At 37.1% G+C, this 20258-nt stretch overlaps 1 protein-coding gene across 1 annotated transcript in view; it reads left to right on the forward strand.

The window, feature by feature from the left end:
• Positions 1-20258, forward strand: part of LOC150091152 (transcriptional coactivator YAP1-A-like) — a 200160-nt gene that overhangs the window by 104675 nt on the left and 75227 nt on the right. Inside the window, exon 8 of the mRNA XM_090382281.1 lies at positions 9183-9270. Coding sequence (XP_090238407.1) covers positions 9183-9270 — 88 coding nt within the window. The remainder of the gene's footprint in view (positions 1-9182; positions 9271-20258) is intronic.

Consider the following 20258-nt stretch of genomic DNA (forward strand, 5'->3'; position numbering starts at 1 on the left):
TGAAATGTTGAAAAATTATGGTCTAAAGCCTTCGAAAACTGCATCTACCAGCTGTTGAAATGATGACAGCACCTCTGCATTTGCAATCATTTGACATTTTGGAAGAACAAGCCAAAGCGATCGCAAATACAGAAAAATTAAACAACGAACAAAAAATGGCATTTGATATTATTCTCGATGCCAAATTCAATAAGTCAAACACTAATCATAACTGGTTTTTTTTAGATGGTCTGGCTGGAACTGGAAAAACATTTCTTTATTCAACTATACTACACACCATACAAGGAAAGAGAGATAGTGTTACTCCTGTTGCGTCTACAGGTATTGGAGCAACATAGTTGTTGCAATACTTGTAGATGGTACATCACTCTTCTTTCCAGACCATCTAAAATGGACTTGGACCATCTAAAAAAACAGTTATGTTTAGTGTTTGACTTAATGTAAATGGCATCAAGAATGTCAAATGCCATTTTTTGTTTGTTCTTTAATTTTCCTGTATTTGCGATCGCTTTGGCTTGTTCTTCCAAAACATCAAATGATTGAAAATGCAGAGGTGCTGTCATCATTTCAACAGCTGGTAGATGCAGTTTTCAAAGGTTCAGACCATAATTTTTCAACATTTCGTTTATTTCTGCAAGAGCATAGAGAGGGTCAGTTTCTTCAGAATAACATCTTATGAAATCTTCACTCATGCCCTGCTTATTTCTTTCCCATAGTTCAGTTATATCACTCTATGTTCAAGATATCTCTGCTTCTGAATGCAATTTAAAGCCGAACACAGAGGAAGCTAAGGCACTTTTACAATCAAAACTGATAATGTGGGACGAAGCACCAATGACTTAGGTTCATACCTTTCAAGCAGTAGACAGACTACTGTGTGATCTGACAGGTTTAGACAAGTCTTTTGGAGGGAAAGTTTTATAGTATTAGGTAGAGACTTCAAGCAAGTCCTACCAGTGATACTATGATGCTCAAGAACTCTAACAGTTGCTATGTTTGTATAAAGAAACATAGGCATTTGACCCAATTCCATGTCGAGAGGCTTAAGTTCTGCAAATTGCAGTGGCTGGAGACTAGGCACCTGCGCGGTGATCTGATTGAGGTGTATAAGGCCTTGAATGGGTTGAGCATGCTGAATTCTGATGGGATCCTTCCACTTGTTCAGATTACGAACCTAAGGGGGCATAAATTCAAATTAAGGAAAGACAGATGTAGAATAGATGTGCGGAAATTTGCCTTTAGCCACTGGGTGGCTAATTGCTGGAACAAACTTCCATCTGTCGTTGTGGAAGTTGATAGGTTGAATAAATTTAAGGAGGAACTGGACAGGCATTTGGAGGGAATGGTGTGATTTTTTTTTTTTTTTTTTTTGCTGCTGTTGCATAAGCTCATACACTTGCTTTCTTGCATCACATGCCACTACTACTATAAGAAAGGCACATGTGGTGGATGTGGTCTATCCTGTTATATTAAAGGAGGCAGCAAAGGAAGTAAGCCAACCCTTATCCATAATTATGATTGCATCCTTGGATGTAAGTGAGGTCCCGATGGACTGGAGATGTGAAAATGTATCTTCATTTCACAAAGGGTGATACAGTTAATTACAAATGTGTTAGTTTAACTTCTGTTCTGGAGAAAATAATAGGGTCACTGGTTAAAGCAGCATTGCAGGATCATCTAGAGAAGACTGCAGTTATAGTTTGAACACAGCATTGGTTTGTTAAGGAGAAGTCTTGTCTGATCAGTTTGATTGGATACTACAATGTAGTCACAGAGGAACTGGATGAAAAAAATAATTTTGATAAGATATACTTGCATTTCAGGAAAGCTTTTGATACTGTAGCACATAGAAGACTGCTATACAAATTTTAGTGTGGCGTTAAGGGCAAGTTGCTGCTATGGATAGAGGGATGGTTGACTGGGAGAAGACAGAGTGGTAAATCAATGGAAATTGCTCTTTGTGGACTTATGTTATTAGTGGAGTTCCTCAGGGTTTGGTCTTGGCCCATGTTTGTTTTCAATGTTTATCAATGATATTGATGAAGGTATATCAGGCTTAATGTCTAGGTTTGCTGATGATGCTAAAGTTCACAATAATGATGGTAGGGTGCTGCAAGACGATGTAGATAAGTTGGGAAGATGGGCTTAGAGGTGACAACTGAAGTTTAATATTGACAAATGCAAAGTATTGCATATCATATACTTGGAAAGCAGTAACCACAGAGTAATATACCAAAAGTGCAGTAGTGTACTCAGGGTAGTGGAGAATGAAAAAAGACCTGCAGTAATTGTGCAGTCAGGTATGAAGTTTTCTGAGTATTGCAGACAGGCCCAGAGCAGGCCATGGGGGTCTTGTCAATGATATACAAGAACTTTCCTAGTAGGTATAAGGAACTGATTATACCTTTGTATAAGGCAAAGGTCAGGCCACACCTTGAGGTCTGGAGGCTTCATTTTAGGAAGGATGCTGCTGGAACGAGTACAGAGTAGGGTAACGAGATTGGTGAGGGGAACAAAGGGTTGCTCTTACCAAGAAAGGCTTAAGTTCTGCAAATTGCAGCATCTGGAGACTAGCCACCTGCGAGGTAATGTGATTGAGGTGTATAAGGCTGGACTTGAATGGTTTGAGCAGACTCAATGCTGATGGGATTCTTCCTCCTGCTCAGAGGAAGAATACACCTGAGGGATTAAAAATTTAAATTGAGGAATGACAGTTATTGAACGGATGTTTGATAATTTGCCTTTAGCCAGCAGGTGGTTGATTGCTTGAATAAACTTCCATCTGTCATTGTGGAAGTTGATAGCTGAAATAAATTCAAGGAAGAACAATACAATACAAAGTTTTGGAGCAATTGGATGTGTGAATTAGGAAGTTTTTTCTTTTTCGGGCTGATGCTGTATAAGTTTGCTTTCTTGCATCAAATGCTCCTGCTAATGCTAATAATGTACTACATTGAAACAGCAGTCAGATGGCAGTGGTATCTTACTGAAAGGAAATTAGAATTGTTTATTTGGATTGTTTATATTCCAACATAGACGGTGACCATTAAGCATTAAAAAAATTATCTTAAATTAAGGTTGGTTTATTTGCCAAATATAAAATTCATAAACTTGAATTAAAAGAATATATTTGGTTAGAAGGAGATGAGTTAATATAATAATTGCAGTTTGTTATATTTGTTTATATTTTTGGATAAATATGCTTTTTAAAACCCAAGAATTTGTCTTTTTCTGGTGAAAATGGTTCATGGTTTTTTGTTGATTATTCAGATTTATTTTTCTCAAAAAGTGAACTTTTGAGAATGTCAAGATTAATTTTTTCAGGGTATATCCCACGTACTTCTAATGTACCTATTATCATCAGTGTTATTTCATTATCTGTATCTGTAAGTTTCGGTTTCGTGGCTTTTTACATAAAGATGCACTGTATGTTTACTCCTTTTGCGGTTTACTGTGCAGTATATAGACTTTAAATACTGATTTTTTTTTATACTGATATTTTAATTACACTGTGCAGTATAATATTGTTAACTTTTAAAAGAAGGAGAAGAGATAATTGAAATAAAAAGTAGACTGTTTCTTAATGCAGTTATTAGCTGATATATATACTGTGAGATCACTGTAAAAAGGGGAGATGAGGGGATCTATTTATATGTTGAATATATGATTAAGTACAAAGTTTCAAGGTAAAAAATAGAATTTGACCTATATGACAGAATATACTGTGTGCAAGACAAAACAACTCATTGTGCAGATATTCTATATATAAGATCAGTGGCAATACTAGAAAAGCTGCTTTAATTTAGTTTGCCTGTTGAATGATGTCTTAATAAAATAATAAAAAGATTCATGTTCTGCTATCATTAATTTATTTATATGTTTTCTATGCAGACGTTTTTTTAACCTGTTATTTTTCAAGTTTATGCAGCTACCATTTGCCATCTCTGATACTGCAGCTAATATTCCAGTTATTTTACTAATTCATGATATAGCTAATAATATTGGTATTGGAAACACGATGATGCAAAGAAGTAACATTTATACAGAACTAGCAGAGGGAGGGTGAGAAAAGTCATTTATTCAGTTTCTTGCCAATAATTTGTCCAAATCTTCCTTAAATTTATTTAAACACACAAGGAGACATAAGTCTGGTACTGGGGTGATTCATAGTGATGTGTTTACAGATGGATGAACTGTGTAGTTTTTTTTTTTGGCTGATGCTGTATATGTTTGCTTTCTTGCATCATTTGTCATTACTACTGCTATGACTACATATTTTGCTTTATAAACTGATTTGGGAAAATTGAGCCCTTTTCTTTTTCTGAGCTAATTTCAGCAATATGATCAAAACAGTGATTAAAAATGCCACCAGAAAGGGCTTCGTGGTTTTTTTTTTTTTTTTTTTAGTAATCATTTCTGCTGCTACATAGCTGGCTTTGACAGTGGATTCAATTTGGATGTTCATAATTTGTAAGAATGACTGCTGATCAGTGCAGATAGTTTATATTTGTGAAATTTTTACAATTGTCTTGAATATCTAAATGTAATATTTCTAGCATCAGAAACTGACTTGTTAGATATAAACCATAGGTGTATTTTCCATTTCAGTGAAAAAGTATCAATCAGTTCGTTTCTCCTGACATTCTTTCCCTTCATGAGCAGTTTTTCTTGATAATGCTAACCGCAGTTGGGCTTAATGTCTAGTGACTGACATTGCAGCAGCATGTGATAAAATTTCAATAAAAGTAAAGTCAGTTCAAGTGACCAATTATTTATGATTCTTGTATGGATCTGATGGAAAAAGGCATTAGAGTTTCCAGTACATCTACCAGGGAAAGCTGAGGGTGTGTTGTATGTTAATGAAAACTATGTACAGGTAGTTCCCCACTTTGCAAAGTTAATTTGTTCCTAGCTCGCTCGTAAAGTGGGAATTTATTTCCCATAGATATAATGTTAAAAACAGGGGTTACATTCTCAACATGAAATTTGACCATAGTAGTGTTAAATAAAGGTAAAAAAAAATTGTTTATGCTGAAACAACGATTTATTTATCCAAAGAAATTAAAACTTGGCCTTTACAATGAAGCAAATTGTAATAATAAAGAAATTATTTATGTCATACAAATGTTAAAGAATGTTTATTCTTCATCATCATCGACTTGATGATTATGAAGAATAATGAGATCATGTTTACTTATGATCTCATATTTTGTTTCCAATATTATTCCTCTTCGCTGTTTCTTTTTATTAACCATCACTCTTCATAGTATTACTTTGTTTTGGCATACTGTACAGTATTAATAAGGGGGATAAATTTGAAATAAGACAAGACAGCGAAAATGAAGAGCATCACAACTGCTCTTTGTAACATCAGCGTGGTAACTGCTTTATGTTATGTGAGTCAGTGAGATGCTCTCTTCCGCCTACACACACACACAGTTGTACTGTATTTTATGACTATGTGCATGGAAATGTCATAGTTATGAATGTAATTGATGTTCATATTTTCGATTTTGTTGATACAGTCAGTCCTCGTATAACACGTGTTTACACTACACGAATTCGATCATACACTATTTATAAATAGGGGAATGAAATCTTATATAACACGAACCAAATTTGCTTATGCACGATTTGCCTTTGTATTTACAAGAATGGCAGTTGAACGCAGAATCACCCCAACTAAACGCAACACGATAGGAATGAAGAGAAGATTCTGAAAATGTATTTTTTTGTTTTTTTTATGTCAGTGAAGGGGAAACACATTTCACCCTAATAATGTAAAAACCAACACAATTCCAGCTATCGATATAATTGCAAATGCAGTTAGATCGAGTTTACTACCAGTTTATAACAGATTCCACTAGCAGAAACGCAACTGGAAATTGTTTTTATTGTTTTATGGTAGTAACCCCAAGAAATGTGCTTTAGTAAAATGTGAGGTGTTAATAGTGTATCTCTGCCTTTACTGTGTTGTGTATTCAGTTGCTACATGCGCGCAGCTTTGTTCATGTGTATCAAGCGTGCCTCCTTTGTAATTGTGTTTTTTTTAAATGAGTAAAATAACTAAAAGGTGTGAAAAGGAAGCGTCCTGGTGAAGACACTGCAGATTCAGAGAGAAAAAGAAAAGAAATATCGATAAAACAGAGGTGGACTGGGTCAAAAATTCTTACCCGGGAAAATTTATAGTGGCCTCATACTAGCGTTTATGGCCAAAATCACACTGGCCTCCAGCCCACCGGGATTTCCCCGGTAAGGCTTATGGCCAGTCCGCCTCTAGATAGAGAAAAAATATGAAATTGTGAAACGCTTTGAGTGAAATGAAAGACCATATGTGATATTGCACGTGCTACAGACCTAAATGAGACAACACCGAGAATTACAAAGAATGCAGAGAAAATAAATAAAAACAACTTTCATAGCCGGAACAACTCAAAGTGTAATTAAAATCCATTAGATTAAGACACTGGAAGAATTGGAAGAGATGGAACGGCTGTCATCTGTTTGGATAGAAAATCAAACAAAAAACAAGTTTTCTTACGATAGAAGCAAAAGCATTAGCAATATTTTATTACGTAATAATTGTAATAAAATACAAAAGTATTTTATTACGATTATTTATTGTGTTTGATAATGTTTTGGTTACTAATGTGTGTTCAATCTTGAGTGGTCGGCACCTAACCCTGTTTTTCCCATAGGGCCTGTTGTTTATATTGCACGAGGGTTTCTAGGAACACAACTATCGTGCTATACAAGGACTGACTGTACTTGAAAAAAAAAAAAAGGAACTCGTAAAGCGAGAACTGCCTGTATTTAAATACACAGATGGAGCTGGTTTGATATATTGTGTGTTGGGGAAGGGCATAATATATTTAATTGAATTACATATAACATAGTTCAAAAATGCAATAAAACCATAATGATCACTGAAGTTTTACTTTTTTTTCTTTTCTTTTTTTTCCTTTTTTTTCTTTTCTTTTTTTTTTTTTTTTTTCTTCTTTTTTTTTTCTTTTTTTTTCTTTTCTTTTTTTTTTTTTTTTTTTAATTCCACCTAAGACCACCACCATTGCTATACATGACTCTCATCAGTACTTAATTAAAAACATACTATGAATAAATCTCTCAGTTAATGCAAAATATGCTTCAGTACTTCTAATGTTGAATTACATTAGAATTCATTCCAGAACATTTATAATACTGATAAAATTGTTCTGATTCTCTTGGTCAACCAAATAGGCCTGATGGGATTTACAGCTTGGACTCAAAAGGGATTACAGCACACACACAGGCATGCCATTCTGGTTCATCACTCACACGTTGCTAATGTTATGTGAATACTTGATTAGTAAAATTAAGATTTTATTAACAAATGTTCCGTTTTGTAAAACTTTCAACCACTGTTTACAGTTTAATAACTGATTATATCTTTAGGAGCATGCCTTGCTGATCTGGGAAAATAAAATAATGAGAATAGGAATTCTTGGTGTTGTGTTATCAGCTTCTAAAAGAACATCCTGAAAGTTAATTTTTTGTTCACTTCTGATATTTTCATTTATAATAATTTATATTAGTAGTGCTTTGCTAGCCAAATGGAATTGTATTATTCTGTGCACTGGAGGGAGTGTTATATCTCTGCTAGTGGGGGGGGGGTGAAAGGTACAACCTTGGAAAATGGTAGCAGTTCCCAACCTTTTACAGCTATAAAAATAGAAAGTTATTTCTAAAATTTTACAGTAAAACACAAGATTGTAAAATTGTCATTCTTATAAAGTTGCCGCTCACTGTAAACCATATTTCCAGATTCATTGACTTTTTAACTAACTGTTCACATGCACTGGCTCCCTCCTGATAAAAGTGTTATGGAGCCAGTAATGTTCCATGTAATATTCATTTACTGAAATGAATATCGTTTGCATAAACATAGAACATTTCATAACAACACTTTAGAAATATAATTTGTATATTGTCTATATTAACTGTATTTTTTGGTGTGCTAGTTTTAAACTTGAACATGCATATGACATAGGACTGAGTATGGCTGAGATCCACACAGTGTGAAGGAGTAGGTCATGGGTTAATGTTATTAGTAGTGGTAATTGATGCAAGAAATAAAGCTTATACATCATCAGCCAACCCCCCTTCCTACATCATCCATTCCCTTCAGTAGTTTTGTCTAGTTTTCCTTCAATTTCTTGAAACTACCCACTTCACAACAACAGATGGAAGTTTTTGTTGCAACAATCAACTACCCACTGGCTGGAGGCAAACTTCCAGACATCAATCCTACAATTCTTCCTCAATTTGAATTTATATCCCCTCGTTTGTAGTCTGAGCAAGAGGAAGGATTCCATCAGCATTTAGCTTACACAATCCGTTCAGACCCTTAAACACCTCAATCAGTGCTTCAGATCTGCTTGCAGGTGCTTAGTTTCCAAATGCTGCAATTTGTAGAGTTGAAGCCTTGTTCTTCCCACTGATCCCATTACTCTTCTCTTGATATCAACTGGATGCACTGCCTTAGGTTTTATAGGCTTCTTAACTAAGTGAATATCTGCCATTCCTGCCTCTGTGCTGTCTCTCCTTTCTATGCACATTGTACTCCTGATATTCAAATCCTCCATCCTTTGTGTCTTAGTGACACCATGTTTCTAGTATCCCTACAATGTCTGCATCTGACTTTACCACTACTTCAGATATATCAGATTTATTTAAGGGTACTTATGCTCCTAATATTAGTGTACATGCCCCTGTTTTTACTTTTAGTTACACTAATAGAGCCCATGCATATACTTGTTTCATGAGGATACCCAGCAGGCTTTGATATCCTCTACATCTTGCTTTCCAGGCTGCTGTATGTTCCAATCAAAGCAGTGCAAAAATCACTTACACCTCTGCCTGTGGCTGTTGTTAATCTGTTAGTATGTGTATTCCTCAAAGCTAGCAGTTTACTGACCTACCTAGCACTGTCTCAATAGCATCAGCAAATATTCTTGCACTTCTTATATTTAAGTGTACTCTCCTCCTTGTAAAAACAGTCACTCTTGTGTGCACCCCAGGTATTTATTATAAAATTGATTAGCATTAAGTAAAATTTAAACCTTCATGATGATGATTATTTTTCTAATTGCTAGAATATTTTCTTGATTTTTCTTTCTCATTTTAGATCCTGTTTCTCAAGCCAGTGCAGATGTAAATCTTGACCTTCAGGGATCCAGTTTAGATCTTGGAGATGAAACCATGGATTCTGATGATTTGATTCCAAGTTTACAGGTATTTTATTTTATTTATTTTTTTGTGCAGTGTGCATTTTAAATGGCTTATTTAATGTATAATCAGTCTTTCTGTAAAGAAGCTCTGGCATTAATATGAACTGGATCTTTGTAATCAGCATAATATATTGTGTAAAATAATGCTTAAAGAGATTACCAAGTGACTTAGCATAGAATAAAGTGCAACTAGTATTTGTACTTTTTTCTGAACTGGTAGAACTGGAGTTATCACCTTGCTTAGAATTAATTGATTACTGATATCATCCCTTGTGCCTCCTGGTTGGGAGGAAAAACAAGTTACTTTGTTATAGAAAAATACAGCCTTGAAGTGAACAAAAGAATTTACTTTTGCTGTAACTTTTTTTTTTTAAAACAACAGTGCACAGTTAAATGAGTTGTGCATTTTTTGTTAGTGGTATATTGATTCAGAGTTAGAATATGCAAAGTTTTTCATGATATAGTGCAGGGAGCTGACAAATAATTCTTGTTTGTAAAAATTAGATAGAAATACACTTGCAAAAAAAAAAAAAAAAGTTGCTCTTTGTTGAGACCTTGGTTTATTTATAAAAATAACTCATGAAAAGGTTGAGTCCTGGTATAGCGGTTTTGCTACTTTTCATTAATTTGGAAAGGTCCGGATTTTAATTCATTCAAAGATTGGAAGAATTCTTCAAGACTTCTGTTGAAGGCTGTAGTTAACCACTCACAGGCAGAGGGAGTATTTTCTTGAAGAGAATATACTCCCTCTTCTGTACATGTAAATCAGCTCATTCGTCCCATGCACAGGCATAATATACTATTGTAATTTGACTTCAGATGCTCACATTTTATACATTTAACAAGCAATTCTTCAAATAGGCCTCTGGGGTTGGGTATACTCATACTATGATTTTTAGTGTTTTCCACCAACCATGGAATAAAACGAAAGACGAAAAACCCAAATTTTTAAAATATTTTTAATATTTACAATAAATTATTTACAAACAAAATATTACTGATAGTAATTTTAAAATAAAACAACTGTGATATACAGGATAATAATAAAATGCCGAATTTAAAATGCAATAAAATATACTAGGTTAAAAGCGTTAAAATACTAACTGAAGCTTTCAAAGGCTTCTGCCTTCTTTCTCAACAGTGTAATTTCTATTCTGCGGTGCATCATTAAATACCAGCAGGTTCACGGTGCGTCTCACGTGAACGTGTACTGTTCCCGTCAGAACCGGAAGTGGCTCAGGAGCGTTTCAGGCAAAAATGTTCATCCCCTCCAAGGATTACCGCCTCAAAGAGGGGATGAATGCGTGTGCCCCTATCTCTATTTATATTTTTCTCAGTAGAACTAATTCGCAAGCTCTCGAGCCACTTGCGGTCCCAAAATCTATGCGCCCGATCAGTGATGACCGCTTCATCTGGGGAGATTTGATGTTGCTTCTCCCAGAAATGTTCAGCTATGGCAGATTTGCCATAGTCTGCATTTCTTATCGCATTTGTGTGCTCTCCCCCAGACGATCTTTGAGACGCTGTTTTGTTTCTCCCACATAACACTCCCCACATTCCGGGCATTTAATACTGTATACGACCCCACTTATATTCTCATTTAAGACAGGGTCCTTCACCTGTGACACGATTGTGTGCAGCTTCCTGCCTGGGAGCTGCACACAACGTGTCTGGTAATTCCTTAATACGCGAGCTAAACGCTCGGATAAACCCGGATAGTAGAGAATGTATGCGGTGGCTATTGGCGTGAAGGACTCACTTCTACTCTGCCCTCCACTAATGTATTTCTCTATGATCCTCCGGGGGTAGCCACACTTCAAAAGATCCGCCGTAACACGTTCATACTCCAAGTTTCTAATTTTTTACCTGCATTCCAATGGACCATGGGATACATTGTGCGTACATGGCTTTAGAAAGAGACACCACCTTGAATAATAAGACGCAACTAAACTTAGAGGACATATGTAAAGGAATAGAGTTATGTCTTTCGAATACTACCATGGTGTTTAATAACACCATGTACAAGCAGGTTAACGGTGCAGCTATGGGATCCCCCATCAGTGCCATCATAGCTAATTTAGCGATGGAGGAGCTAGAGTCCAGACTATTTAACACTACAGTTCTCCCTATGTTTCCGTGGAAAAGGTATGTTGATGATACGTTTTCAGTTATTCGGGAAGGGAGTGAGGATGATACGTTGAATTTTCTTAATAGCTTCTCCCCGTTCATACAATTCACCTCTGAGGTAGAGGAAGTGGGGGTTTTGCCGTTCCTGGATGTGCTGATTTGTAGAGAAGGCCAGCATTTGAAAACAAAAGTATTTAGAAAATCTATGTACAGGGGCCAATATTCACACTACAACTCAGCGCAGACTAATAATCACAGGAACAGTGTAGTAAGAGCATTAGTGAATAGGGCAAAATCCCATTGTAGTACCTCAGAGGATAGAAACTTGGAGTATGAACGTGTTACGGCGGATCTTTTGAAGTGTGGCTACCCCCGGAGGATCATAGAGAAATACATTAGTGGAGGGCAGAGTAGAAGTGAGTCCTTCACGCCAATAGCCACCGCATACATTCTCTACTATCCGGGTTTATCCGAGCGTTTAGCTCGCGTATTAAGGAATTACCAGACACGTTGTGTGCAGCTCCCAGGCAGGAAGCTGCACACAATCGTGTCACAGGTGAAGGACCCTGTCTTAAATGAAAATATAAGTGGGGTCGTATACAGTATTAAATGCCCGGAATGTGGGGAGTGTTATGTGGGAGAAACAAAACGGCATCTCAAAGATCGTCTGGGGGAGCACACAAATGCGATAAGAAATGCAGACTATGGCAAATCTGCCATAGCTGAACATTTCTGGGAGAAGCAACATCAAATCTCCCCAGATGAAGCATTCATCACTGATCGGGCGCATAGATTTTGGGACCGCAAGTGGCTCGAGAGCTTGCGAATTAGTTCTACTGAGAAAAATATAAATAGAGATAGGGACACACGCATTCATCCCCTCTTTGAGGCGGTAATCCTTGGAGGGGATGAACATTTTTGCCTGAAACGCTCCCGAGCCACTTCCGGTTCTGACGGGAACAGTACACGTTCACGTGAACCTGCTGGTATTTAATGATGCACCGCAGAATAGAAATTACACTGTTGAGAAAGAAGGCAGAAGCCTTTGAAAGCTTCAGTTAGTATTTTAGCGCTTTTAACCTAGTATATTTTATTGCATTTTAAATTCGGCATTTTATTATTATCCTGTATATCACAGTTGTTTTATTTTAAAATTACTATCAGTAATATTTTGTTTGTAAATAATTTATTGTAAATATTAAAAATATTTTAAAAATTTGGGTTTTTCGTCTTTCGTTTTATTCCATGGTTGGTGGAAAACACTAATACATTAAAAATCATAGTATTTAACAAGCAAATTTGAACTAATGGTGTGTTATACCACAGTATAACAGTTATTAATATGAATTCGTTGATATTACTTTTGCTGACAGTAAAATTAATATTAAATATCCTTTTGTTTCCTAATCAATAAATGAAACTGGTTTTGCTATTCACATGTCTTTTTCTTTTTTTTTTTACAAAAAAAACCTTTTGGAATTAACTGTGCTGCATAAGGTGGTTGTTGTTGTTTTGTACTGCATGATTTATATTAATATAAAGCATGCAGTACAAAGTAGACAACTTAAAAAAACTGATATGCATATTATATGCTGATTTAACTTAATGTTATATTTTGCTTAGCTCCTTTTGATTAACCCAGTTGGACAACTTACTATTTAAGAATTCTATTTGGAGCCAGTAGACTCTCAGCTGCTCCAAGGAAATATGCTTTAGTCTTAAGAATTTCCAGTAAAGTTAGTTTGCTGCCGGGCTAAGCCACAATTTACCAAATTTATTCATAAAATCCTACAGCTTCTGCTGTGAGCATTATTCAATATTTGAAGTTGTAACAATTCATTGGATCATGTTTACATACGGTTCGACTTGAAAGCACAATGTTGATAGAATTGCACTAATGCCTCTTTACCACATGTATTTAAAACTTAGGATAACTTTTGCTGTTAATGTTGTGGTGTGTTACTGATCAGTTTATCATCAATCAACTTGTTTTGATGTTCATATTAATACTATTTGTTATACCATCTCCGTACTCATCTCTCAATGGTCTTTTATAATTATGACTGATAAGGAATGTCACCTTTCTAATTTATTGACAGGAGAGACTATTCTTGGTGTATTTCTGCACTATCAGCAGTGTGAGCTAGAAGAGAAGATGCCATCCAATACATTTATTTTATTAATTTTATTTATGGTTTTGAAAACAAATCTCTATTGATATTAGTCTTTAATAAATTTTAACTGCTTTTATTAATTTTATTGCTTTCTAATTTGAGAGAAAGAGAGGGGTGTATCACTCCTATTTCATACCTATTAAGAAATATTGTTCAAGGTTTAGGCCTAAATGGTTATCTAATGAACTAATGAGACTCGTAATAGAGAAGAAAAATGCATGGGATGCATATAAATTATCAAGCGACTCAGAAGCCTATGGCAGATATAAGCTAGTCTGTAATCAGGTGACAAAGGAGGTTAGGCAGGCGAAGGTCCTTGGACTCAGGGGAGGTTCCCACGGACTAGAGATGTGCAAATGTATCCCCAATTCACAAAGGGGGGGATCGAAGGGTGACACGAGTAATTACAGACCAGTTAGTTTAACTTCTGTTCTGGGTAAAATAATGGAGTCACTGGTTAAAGATGCATTGCAGGATCATCTAGACAAGACTGCAGCAATGATTCAGACACAGCATGGGTTTGTTAAGAGAAAGTCTTGTCTGACAAATTTGATAGGATATTATGATGTGGTTACAAAGGAACTGGATGCAAAAAATAATTTTGATATCATATATTTGGATTTCAGGAAAGATTTTGACACTGTTGCGAATGGAAGACTATTGTACAAATTGGAGCAGAATGGTATTAAGGGCAAGTTGCTACAATGGATAAAAGGATGGTTAAGTGGGAGAAGACAGAGGGTGGTAATCAATGGGTGCTGCTCTTCGTGGACTAATGTTATTAGTGGAGTCCCACAGGGTTCGGTGTTGGGTCCACTGTTGTTTTGTATATTTATCAATGATATTGATGAAGGTATATCAGGCTTATTGTCGAAGTTTGCAGATGATACAAAGGTTGGCAGGGTTGTTAATGACAGTAATGGCAGTGTGCTACTTCAACAGGATCTAGATAATTTGGGCAGATGTGCTAAGAAGTGGCAACTGAAGTTTAACCTTGACAAATGCAAATTACTGCATATGGGTAGAAGTAACCCCAGAGAAACGTACCAACTGTGTGGTACTACACTTAAGGTGGTAGAAAATGAAAAAGACCTGGGAGTAATTGTGCAGTCAGATATGAAGTTTTCTGAGCAATTCAGACAGGCTGCCAGGGCAGGTCATGGGGTTTTGCCAATGATATATAGGAATTTTGCTAGCAGGGAAAAGGAGATGATTGTCCCTCTGTATAAGACAATGGTCAGGCCGCTAGTGAGTACTGCATACAGGTCTGGAGGCCTCATTTTAGGAAGGATGTAGATTTACTTGAGCGTGTACAGAGAAGGGCAACAAGATTGGTGAGGGGAATGAAGGGATCCTCTTACCAAGAGAGGCTTAAGTTCTGCAAATTGCAGTGGCTGGAGACTAGGCACCTGCGTGGTGATTTGATTGAGGTATATAAAGCCTTGAATGGGTTGAGCACGCTGAATTCTGATGGGATCCTTCCACTTGTTTAGATTATGAACCTAAGGGGGCATAAATACAAATTAAGAAAAGACAGATGTAGATTAGATGTGCGGAAATTTGCCTTTAGCCAGCGGGTGGTTAATTGCCGGAAGAAACTTCCATCTGTCGTTGTGGAAGTTGATAGGTTGAATAAATTTAAGGAGCAACTGGACAGGCATTTGGAGGGAATGGTGTGATTTTTTTTTTTTTTTTTTTTTTTTTGGCTGATGCTGCATAAGTTCATACACTTGCTTTCTTGCATCAAATGCCACTGCTACTACTACTCCTGGAGTATTGTGCACATTGTATTGGAAATGAAAAACTTGCAAAATAAAGTTTGCTTTTTGTATGGCTAACTGAACAATTATAGGGAATGGTACTCAATTCCCCATAATTAGTATTACTATTGGCAGATTGTGCAGAAAGCAAGTTAATATGGCATTAGCTGTGGAAGTGGGGGGGGGGGGGGAACCACATCCTACATCACCTTTTCAGCTTCTCTAAAAAAAAAAAAAAAAATTGTCTAGTTTCTCCTTAAAATTTTTTAAAACTATCCACTTACAAACCCCAGGGGAAGAGCGTTCCAGCAGTCAACTACCTGGTTGAAAGCAAATTTCCAGACTTGTATTCTACAACCATTCTTCCTCAGTTTAAATTTATGCCCCCATTTGTTGTCTGAGCAAGAGGAAGGTTTCCATCAACAAATAGTTTACTGAATCCATTCAAAGCCTCTCACAGACATTCTCTCAGATAGGTCAGACAAGCTGTATTTGCTACCTGGGAGTCTAAAACACTGAAGGAACTGATATTCGGGTGACACTCAAGTCAAGTGGACCCAATTTCGGCGAAGTCTGGACGGTCTGTGACAGTCTGATCCTCTGCTTGCACCTTCACGATGGTGGGACTGTTAGTAATCCTGGGTATAACCTCCATGCACAAGTACGTGGTGAGTGACCACCCAGGTGTGAACCAACGTAAGCAGGGGTCGAGGTGTGGCGCCTACACCACATTGAGGAATGCCGCCCCTCTAAATTACCAGGCAGTACTAGGTGGTAGATGACTCTCATCAACCGGTCAAATACCACCACTTTGCTTATTGGAGGCTTGAAGTGGTGGAACCCATGTTTAGTCTCTAGAGCTAAGTTCTGGTCAACCCTTCCCTATCTCTTCCATCATGCAGTATGATTGATGACTTTTGAGGTTATGATGAACGTCGTGGTGAGATCCAATATTCCTTACATTTCGAGGATACAGCTCTAAAACGGTGTTCGCAGGCCGGCCGCTAGTTAGTACACCGGACTGAACCTATTGGTAACTCTCTAGGAGGCTTCCGGATCAGCTAGTGTATAATCTTGCTACCTCTACTCTGCCAGATAGTGACTCAAGGGAGTCTGAGTAGTGTGTATCCGGGGAGCATTGTCGAGGCCACATTATGTCAAGGATCTGGGTATATTCTTGCTATGTGTACGCCATGTGTACGCCATATCCAAAAATTTCATTACTTCATACAGCATGTCCCACCCACCTTTTTTTACTGTTGAATACACCATGAATTGTCAAACTAATAGAGCAAGCTTATCTGCGAAAAGATCTAAACCTCTGAAGCACTTCCTAATTCATTTCACAAATATACGTGGTCTCAGTTTTAATCTCAATGATGTCCATTTCCACTTGCAGTCTGCCAAACCCCATGTACTTTTTCTGACAGAATCTCAGTTATCGGTTGATTCAAATACTGCTCATCTCAGATGCCCAAGCTATTCGCTGTATGATTCCTTTTGCCTCAAAGGTGGTACTTGCACATATGTCCATTCTGATATTCCCTGTCAGAGACTTGGCAATTTGGAATCTCCTCTCTTTGATCTTCTCTGGCTAAAAATCACTCTACCTCATTGTGTCAAATTCATCTGTTGTCTCTACTGTTCTCCCAACTCCACTAATCACTTGGAGCTCTTTGACTTCCTCTCTTTGCAACTTGACTTTCTCCAGTCCAACTTTCCTAACAGTTAGGTAATTTTCCTTGGTGATTTTAATATTCACAACTCCAGCTGGCTTCCGTTTTCTAGTCACACCGACCCAACAGGTCGAGATGCTGAGGCTTTTGCAATGACTAATGACTTAGCACACACTGTTCATTTACCTTCAAGAATACCGGACAATCCTAATCATACAGCCAATACGCTTGATCTTTTTCTCACAAACAACCCTTCTAAGTAAACGGTCGAAGTGAGAGGTCCTTTAGGCACTTCAGATCACAACTTGGTGATTGTCTCTTCTCCAATGGAACCTTTATCTCATGGCTATTCCCAACCTCGTGTTTGGCATTACAAGAATGCAAAATGGGATGACCTGTGAGACTTCTTTTCCTTGGTCGGATTATTGTTTCAAAACTTCTGATGTCAACGTTTGCTCAGATCGTGTCAGTGAAATTATTCTTGCAGGAATGGAATACTTTATCCGACACTCCACTTTAAAATCTCGTCCTTTATCTAAACCTTGGTTTTCCAATAAATGTGCTAAGGCTGTTCAAGAGAAGAATGTTGTTTATCGTAATTGGCTTGTTTCTAATTCTTCAGTTTCATTTTCTGCCTACACCAAAGCTCGCAACAATTGTAAAGCAGTTATTAATCAGTCCAAACTAGAGTTTGAACAGGCTAAGAGTAGAAAACTTGCTTCTTGCCCTAATGGTAGCCAAGCATTCTGGTCTCTTGACAAATCTATCGGCCGCAACTTTTGCCCATCTCTGCTCCCACCTCTGTCCAAACCAGATGGTTCTGTTGTCACTTCAGCCAAGGATAAAGCTGACCTGTTAGCATCCGATTTTTCTTCCAACTCATGTATTAATGATCTTGGTAAAACACCTCCCATAATTCCCAACATGCTCCATTCAATGCCTCCTGTGGTCTTCCGTCAAAAGGATATCAGAAGGATTTTGATGAATCTTGATGTTAAGAAAGCTCCAGGTCCTGATGGTATTTCTCCACTTGTTCTCAAAACCTGTGCTCCTGAACTTAATCCTATTCTTTGCCGCCTCTTTTCACTTTCTTATTCCAAAGGTGTTTTTCCTTCTTGGAAACTTGCTCATATCCAGCCAGTTGCTAAAAAGGGTGACATCACTCCCATCCAATTATTGTCCCATCGCAATTACTTCTACTCTTTCTAAAGTAATGGAGAAATCTATTAACTGCGAAGTCTTAAACTACCTAGAAACCTTCCGTCTGATCAACGATCGCCGGTATGGATTCCGTCAGTGTCGATCCACTCGTGATATTCTGGCTTATGTTACCCATTTATGGACTAATTCAATGGAAAAGTTCGGTGAAACACAAGTAGTTGCTCTTGACATCTCAAAGGCTTTTGATTGTGTTTGGCATAAAGGTCTTCTAAACAAGCTTCCATCTTATGGTTTGTTTTTAGTAATTGGTTATCCAGTTTTCTCTCTGATCGCTCACTGAGGGTGATGGTAGATGGCTCTCTGTCTTCTAACTTCTCCACTAATGCCGGTGTCCCCCAAGGTTCAGTTCTTCCCACCACTCTTTTCCTCTTGTATGTTAATGATCTTCTTCCACTCTTGATATTTTAAGGTGTCCTTATGTGCTGTAATGTAATAACTAGATCTATGTATAGCTTAGCTTAATTTTCAGCACTCACCTCATAGTAATCCACTTAGCTGGTGGAGGGTTTTATCACATAAATAGTGGTTATAGGATTCTAATACTTTACAGGGATTATGGGTTTTAAAATTAAGTTATGGGCTGTAGAAAAATTTTTAAGAAAGGAAAGTGCACCTTCCATGGTTGCCTAATTAAATTAAATTAAGAGAAAAAAAGGGAAATATATTTCCCTTAAATTAAGAGAAAAAAAGGGAAATATATTTCCCTTTTTTTCTCTTAATTTAATTTAATTAGGCAACCATGGAAGGTGCACTTTCCTTTCTTAAAAATTTTTCTACAGCGCATAACTTAATTTTAAAACCCATAATCCCTGTAAAGTATTAGAATCCTATAACCACTATGTATGTGATAAAACCCTCCACCAGCTAAGTGGATTACTATGAGGTGAGTGCTGAAAATTAAGCTAAGCTATACATACGATCTAGTGATCTTCTTCCATTGACTGGAAATCCTATCCATAGTTTTGCTGATGATAGCACATTGCATTCCACTTTCTATTTTGAGAAACCTTGTCCTGCTCAATCAGCCTCAACTTCTTGAAAATCTGCTACCACTTCCTTAAATGCCGATCTTCAGGTAATTCTCCAGTGGGGCAAAGACAACTTAGTTGATTTCAACCCTTCTAAAACTCAGTCTTGTCTTATATCTCGCAAAAAGGATTCTTCTGCTCCTATGCTTATCTTTAGTGACACTCTGATTTCTAGGCAAAATGATGTATCTCTTTTGGGGATTACACTGACTTCTAATCTCTCTTGGCACAAGCACATTATAAATATTGCTTCCTCTACATCTAAAAAACTTGGTTTTCTCTTTCACTCTCGGCATTTCCTTTCTTCCAAACAGCTGCTCACTCTGTATAAATCGCAAATCCCCCCTGCCATGGAATATTGTTCCCACATCTGGGGTGGTGCCCCCAAAACCTCTCTCAGGCTTCTTGATTCCATTCAGAAGAGGGTAGTTAGGTTAATCAATGATTCATCTCTAACAGAGTCTCTCCACTCGCTTTCTTATAGATGTACTGTTTCTGCTGCATGCCTCTTCTGCAGATACTTCCATGGGCACTGTTCTTCTGAATTGGCTTCTATAATTCCCGCTCTCTCTTTCAAAACAGTCCGAACATGTGCCGCCACCAGCCAACATCCATTTACTGTCCAATTTCAAAACCACAGAACCAACTTTTCATCTTCCTCATTTATTCATTCAACTGCCGTTTTCTGGAACTTTCTGCTGTTTCCTTCATTTGTATTTCCTGAAAATTACAATCTACAGAAGTTCAAGTCCGATGTCAACAAATATCTTCTTTCGTCTTCTCAATCTCCAACCCAAGCATGGTACTAAGTACTATAGGTTCTAATACCTCTCGTGTTTGGGGTACACATTAAAAAAAAAAAAAAAAAAAAAAAAAAAAAAAAATGCCTCAATCAGTGCTTCAGATCTGCTTGCAGGTTCTTAGTTTCCAGACGCTGCAATTTGTAGAACTGAAGCCTTTCTTTCTTTCTTGGTAACAGTAACCTAGTGTTCCTCTCAATAATCTC

The sequence above is a fragment of the Mastigoproctus giganteus genome, chromosome 1 (genome assembly GCF_048544385.1).
Source record: "Mastigoproctus giganteus isolate SK-2022 chromosome 1, ASM4854438v1, whole genome shotgun sequence".
NCBI classification, from domain to species: domain Eukaryota; kingdom Metazoa; phylum Arthropoda; class Arachnida; order Uropygi; family Thelyphonidae; genus Mastigoproctus; species Mastigoproctus giganteus.